Genomic DNA, 6795 nt, shown 5'->3' with positions numbered 1-6795 from the left:
ATAGTTTTTAAATTTAGGTGACATAATATAACTACTTATACTTTTGATATTCTCTGAATATACAAGATAAAGGACTGAAAGTAAACGAGAGTATAAAATTATTATACGATGAATTTATTATAACAAATATATACCTCTTTCAGCCTTATACAATAACAGGGAGCTGAAACATTAATCTGCATATTTAACGCCTCAGACCACTGGATACCGAACTCCTTTATAATTGCTTGTGATTGTTATTGTGGCCATTTGAATATTGTAAAATCTAAATAGTCATGCATATAAAGTACCGGTGGTGAATAAATTCACAGGGATAGGTGACACTTACGACAGGCGATAAACGTAGTTATGACTTAATTAGGCGGATGATAGTTTTTGTTAGACGATATTATTTATTTTCTGCAAACAAAACTTCAAACTCCAAAGATCATTCAAAGAATGCTTATTATTTAACACATCAAATAATGAAAAAAAAAAAATCAAATGATGAAAAAGAAAAAAAATAATGAAAAAATATCTCTGTCTGGTTCTATGTCAACGAAACTTAAAAAGATTTCCAGTTTCGGTTCCCAAATTCTTTTTAATTTAACCGTTAACTTATAATTTTAGTAATGGAAAAAAATCTATATTTTTTAAAAATATTTATAGACTTTTGGTGATAATAAACAACTTTTTTAACATTATGTTGGATAAGTAAACACCCTCCAGAGGCCTGATTGTTTGGGAACTAGGAATATTATTACTAACATAATTAACGATAAATGATATATAACGTGAACGAGAAAAACTTTTTTATTTTTATTATTTCAGTATTTTAGCGTAGACTCATCTCACAAAACAAGGATTGTTGTGGTCTGTCATCTGACAGGTAAATCTCTAGGGACCCAATTAGTTGGCTCCAATCTGACCAAAGTATTGGTAATATTTTTTGTGATAGATTTTGTTATGAGCTAGTTGTTGGCTGCGTCCACACTTGCAATAAGTTTTACTATGAACTCAGATTATTATAAATACTTTTAAAATATTTAAGACAAATATAAAAAGTAGGTTTATAGCTTTTCTTGAATATAATGTAGACATGCAGAAAGACAACAGTGTTTTTTATTTAAATGATAGCTATACAACATGAGTAAATGAATTAATTAAATCAAAGCGAGTAACATCAATGTAGCTGCAGTTTTAACGGTAATTAATGAAGCTTATCAATACCATCAGTCTTATTCGGCTTTATATTAATGTAAAACAGACAAAAAAAAAATCATTCAGACATAAATGTGTAACTTCATTTGCATGCCCATTACGATTTTCAATACCTTTTCATTTCATTCAAATAATGTCTGGCAATTGATTGAAAGTCGGCAAATTCATTCCACCGTTGAGATTGGCTCTATTATTTACTATTACATATCTATGAGCTGCACGTGACCGGCACGTGACCGCTAGTTAGCTGTCATTGTGCTTTGTGCCATTTTTAAGTAACATTTTATAATGTATTATTCAATATAAAATACTGTCATTGAAATTCACTTGATTAGTTTAATAGTTTAAATTAAAGAATTAAAAGATTTGCAAAAGGGAGTCTAGCTTTGTTTTCTTTTTAATTTTCAGGTCCATAATAAACTCCTTGAAATAAATGATATCTGCGAGCATTTTCCAAAGGACTAGTTTGTAAATTGACGGTGAAGTAAAAAGGATGATCTCCAACAACTTCGGTAGACCCAAAAGCTAGTCCATGCGTTTCATCGTACATCTCTGGAAAATAAAATAATGTAAAGGAATTTCTTTTAATTGAGTAATTATTGGTTTACATATATTACACACATACATTTTCTTTTCATTGTGGTGTTGTGATTTATATTAAACCTATCATCATTTAATAGTAATCAATAAATTTTACGACTCAGTAGTTTCTAAGTTATACCTAAGTCGATTTCCTCTGTACAGAATTGGATAATTTTCAAGTTAACCTCGCACGGGGATGTTGTAAATCTTTTATAAATTCACCTCCAGGGAGTTTCCTGAATATCCCCATTTCATCAATATCAATAAAGATTTTTTGTTTCACTTTACTAAGATGTATATTTTTGGATGTGCTGTTTTTCTTCAATATTCTATCCAGGCCCGAGTATGTTTCATTAAAAAGTTGACTTGCGCCTATCTAAAATTTAAATATAAAGTTGTATAGTTCTCAACGTTCTTATATATTTAGTCCTTATATTTATTACACTTTTTTATTCCTTTTTTTACCATGTTTGTTTCTTATGATTTTAACGGTAAATAAGTCACTGGTTCGGATACTTGGACCTATAAGAACAGGTACAATGTGTTTTCTTTAGCTAACCATCAGGTGCCCCTTTTTTTGTTTTGTTGCATTAACACACAGAAAATATATCTATTAATCAACTTGCAATAAATATATTTCTAATATTAAATAAATACTTCTAATATTAAATTAATACGTTACAGTTTACAAAATATTATTTATATTAAATTTAGAAAAATATATCGTACCTTTTTTAGGTATTTATCCAATTCGAAACAGTTCTTTATTTTAAACCTCGGCAAATTTATTTTAATAGTTTCAAACTTCATATTATTTTGTATTTGATCAAAATAGTTTGGCTCTTGTAATAATTTGTGCAGGAGTTCAGAAAGACCTTTTCGTGTTTCAGGTAATGCGATCGACATTGTTATGCCAAAACTGGCCAATTTCATGGTTACAAACTGTAAAAAATTTGTTGTTTGATGTACTAACAATCTTAAAAATGCTAAAATTCTGATTATATTAAATGTTATATTAAAAGTACACTTGTACGGAGAGACAGTTGGAATGTTTTCATTATATAACAGTTATGTACCTGAATATTCATATTTTCGTCTTGGAAGTACAAACAGGTATCCATTTTAGTCATCATTGATACAGTGGACACCTTCCCATCGATTTGATAGAACTTTGCATTCTTTGTCAATGTTATATCGAATGGGATCTCCCAGGTTACCTTTTTTCATTCATTTATTTGTAAAATTAAATAAATAATAATAAGAAAAAATAAATACTCGTTCGTTTACAAAAAATTGTAACATATTTTTGAAAGTCTTTTGACGATATAGGCTTCGATTTCAAATGGAAAGAGAATGAAAAGATATCAAAATAAATATTGAATTCATATATACTTTCTAAAATAGGTTTACCTTCAAATAAGCCGCGTTTATTATCAGCATGGATGACTTGTTGTTGATATCATTCGGCTCCAAAACATCTGTTACTCTTTTTAAAGTGGCTTTATCAACCTAAAAAAATATGTATATATCACATTATGAAAAGTAATAATTTTTTTTAAACAATGTTACAAATTATTACCCATCTGTTTATAAAGGATATTGCAGAACTTGGATAGTTAAAGCCGATTTTATCAACTTTGATTCCGTAGTTGGCGCCGTTCGATATGAATTGGAGTTTCACGTCGTCAGTATAATTCACTATGATTTTGTTTAAGCTCAAGAAATCCATATGTGACATTCCCTCTAACACGTCTTTTATTTCGGTGTAGCAGTTTTGAACCTGTCCACATATTCTTCAATGAAACACCAAAAAAATCAAAATTTCCCGTTAACCGTTTTATTTAACTTGTCTTGTTTTACTTTTATATGTTTTATAATCACTAACGTAACGGATTCAAATCCAAAATCTATTCATACAAATATAGGGTTTGGTTTACATAGGATTTTATGACTAACACATTTAAATAAAGGCACCTTGATTTTGTCTTTCCGTGATCACGGTTTCAAAGTAACCGAAATCTTCGTAAATAATAAAAATGTGAACCAAAGTAGGTGAGTGATATCGGAAAATATAGTTTTAATTAAGTAGTTAAGTTTAGTAAAGATATATGGGATCGCCGAAAATAATTCGAGAGGTATTAGTTTGATTATATATCTTTTTATTCTTGTCGTATTTAAATTGAAGGATTAATATTTATTAACATTAAATATGGTATTTTTTTTTTCTTAATATAAAGGCTAAAATAAATTAGTTTTTTTTTTGTAGATAAATAACTTCACAGCTCTTTCAACAAAAAATATGAGGAAATAGAAAAAAAAAATGTATCGCGATAAATTCTATGACTTCTAGTGAAATTGTTTTTGAAGGCTTCTTTGGTAACTTATTCACTAGAAGTAAGTTGATTTTAAGATTTGGGTTGGATTTCCAATTACTATAATGAACTTTGGTGTTCGAACATTAGTTTGTGTGGAAAATTGTTAAACCAGGCTTTAACATGAAAAGCGAATTCATATAAGTGTATATTTATTTCTTCCTCCATTACTTGTTTCCACAATAATAAATAGTCCATATTAAAGCTCAAATTCCTTTGAAAGGATATATTCTCATGATGTATAATATATATTGTTTAAAATATTCCAGCTATAATGATTCTACTTACCTCTTTAGATTTTATTCCTAATATTGAGAGTAAATCACTTTTTGTAGTACCTTCAGCTTCTGAGGTCAACTTGCATAGTGGAAAACGAACCAAGAGTGGCGAGACAACTGTATTTATCTTAGTATTGAGAAGCAGTTCCTTAAATTTAAAGTAATATATGTATTAAATGTTTTGTAGTCAAATGTTATTTAGATATTTTACCATTGCTAAGCTGTTTGCTAATTTGCTGGATTTTGCTGTATGAAATGTATTGAAAATGAAGATTAACACCAAATTTGCTAAAACAAAAAAAAAAAATTATATAAAACACAATATAACAAAAAATACATAATTCCGCATAATGTATCCATACCTATTAACAACATTTTCAAGTTTGAATATGTTTACTAAATCGATGTATACGATAATTTTTTTACGACAGTCATAATTACATTGCCAGTTTTCACAATAATTTAGTTTTATCGAGAAAACTCGTCGTATTTATTAACAAATTTAAAATAGACAGAGACAAAACTTCACAGAATTCCACGGAGTCACCATGAGGGTGCCGGGGCAATCGCGTTGTAGGGACAGGAGCTTTAATAGTGCCCTTGGACCTACGACCCAGGTGTAGGTTCAAGGGGCATCTAACAACGTGAGTTAAACGCTTTCCTCCACCGTTCATGTTCCTCTCTCTATCTAACCAAATTTGAAACGAACCCACTAGGGCTGCCTTTGACGTATGTTCCCAGAATGAATTGATGTTATTTCTGGACAGGCCCAAGTCCTCTAGTAGGTTGTAGAGAGATTTAGCTGTTATATCTCTCGTTCCCACTTCTCTCCGTTCAAATTTACGCCGAACCTAGTCTTAGTGAGTTCGTTAGTGAGCCCGTAATTCTTATTGACCTTGGTCTTCAGGAATGTTGGTTTCCCAAGAAACAGTAAACTGTATATCACCTTAGATAATTTTATGTAAGTAGTGCCTGAAGAAAAAACGGGATACCACAATTTTCGCTACAAATAGGAGTTTCAATCTTTCACTATTTATTTTCAAATAGAATATTTCAGCACTAAAAATGAAGTATTAGGAGGCAGTAAGTTCGTTGTAGTTAAGCAAGTAGTGAAGCTGTGGATAATGTAACCGAAGTGTTCCGAGCCTTTGACGGGTGAATCAAATAAGTCGGCAAGAGAATAGTAATAAAATTGAATCGAACGTCTGCCCAGATGTATGTAGCTACGGATTTATCGTTTGTTAAAGCTTATGGTACACTGACTTTATTTATGTTTATAAGATGTTTCTAAAGTATATATATATATATATTTCGTTTTAATCTATACTTTTTTTTTATTAAACATATAAGGCAGGCTAGATTGCAGAATTGTTAAACGTTGATGTAAGAACAGTTTTGACTTTTCGTGAAAATTCCTTCTAAACCGAATAGCTGTTCAAGCAAATAAAATTCGTTGTTTGTCTCTGGCTTGTTTATTGTAAACCTTTTTATAAATATAATATGCAAGCAGCATTAATTTCTATTAATTTATCCTGCAAGTAATCCCAGTATGTCCCAGCCCTTGCGGTCGTCGCGCGCTCGCTTACACATTCGTCGAGCTGCATCCAATATGTTTCCGAGAATATTGTCTTTAACAGCTCCATTATACCGACGATAGATTGTGAGAAAACCTCTGTATATTGCGCAAAAGAAAATCTCTCTTGTACCATGAATATTTAGTGTGCCTTTCCCCGATTAGACTTAGATTGCTCCGAAATAAAGTATTAGTTCTTTACCAATATTATGAACGTGTCATCGTGGTGCGAGTTTTATAAAATAATGTAAACAAATAATAAAGAGATCTAAGACTTTCGTGTGTATTGATTTAAATGAAACTAATATTTTTCGGATTACTATGCGTATTTTATTATTTTAAAAACTACATACTCCTGTCGCTTCGGTTATTTTGCAGCAACCGTGATCATGATTGCTGCAAAGTATGTAGTTTAAAAATACCTAATAAAATACGCGTAGTAGTGCGAAAAATATATGTTTCATTTATAATGTTATCATTTGAAATAAAAGGCAAACTGAAAAGAAAATGAATATAAATAAATTTATTGCAAAGTGTAATATTTTGCTTTTCCCTTCGACTACCAATGCCATGTGGTATCTGAAACTCTTAACATAGTTTTAATTTTCAATTTTCACTTTCTAGTCCAGTCTTACAAAAAAAAAAAACCTGAAATAATTTTATTTCCAGTTATTTGTAAATATTTATATATCCACGTATATGTATGATTAATTATCATATCATATGATTATACAAATACACTTTGAACTTCCTGGTTTCGGATAATAGTTAATGTGTATAAGTAAATATT

The 6795-nt window shown here is 29.9% G+C and overlaps 1 protein-coding gene across 2 annotated transcripts; it reads right to left on the bottom strand.

Annotated features, from left to right (window-relative positions):
* Window positions 1–527: 527 nt before the first annotated feature.
* On the bottom strand, window positions 528–4877 carry LOC116766615 (serine protease inhibitor 3/4-like). Of its 2 annotated transcripts, XM_032656530.2 has the most exons (9): window positions 4795–4877; window positions 4644–4720; window positions 4443–4580; window positions 3362–3562; window positions 3193–3291; window positions 2859–2999; window positions 2512–2724; window positions 2005–2158; window positions 528–1752 (listed from the first exon to the last, which is right to left on the bottom strand). In XM_032656530.2, the coding sequence occupies exons 1-9, from the start codon at window positions 4805–4807 to the stop codon at window positions 1598–1600; spliced, it is 1191 nt and encodes a 396-aa protein (XP_032512421.2). In that variant the 5' UTR covers window positions 4808–4877; the 3' UTR covers window positions 528–1597. The 2 variants fall into 2 exon arrangements, with proteins under 2 accessions (XP_032512421.2, XP_061378969.1); XM_061522985.1 differs by lacking the exon at window positions 2859–2999.
* Window positions 4878–6795: the final 1918 nt, after the last annotated feature.

This window comes from Danaus plexippus, chromosome 15 (assembly GCF_018135715.1).
Source record: "Danaus plexippus chromosome 15, MEX_DaPlex, whole genome shotgun sequence".
NCBI classification, from domain to species: domain Eukaryota; kingdom Metazoa; phylum Arthropoda; class Insecta; order Lepidoptera; family Nymphalidae; genus Danaus; species Danaus plexippus.
This window is presented reverse-complemented; position numbering and strand designations above follow the sequence as displayed.

Coding starts and splice junctions, on each gene's coding strand:
- LOC116766615 (XM_032656530.2), bottom strand. Junction 3,292..3,361: donor TATCCTTTATAAACAGATGG/GTAATAATTTGT, acceptor ATATTTTTTTAG/GTTGATAAAGCCACTTTAAA. Junction 3,000..3,192: donor TAAACGCGGCTTATTTGAAG/GTAAACCTATTT, acceptor GAATGAAAAAAG/GTAACCTGGGAGATCCCATT.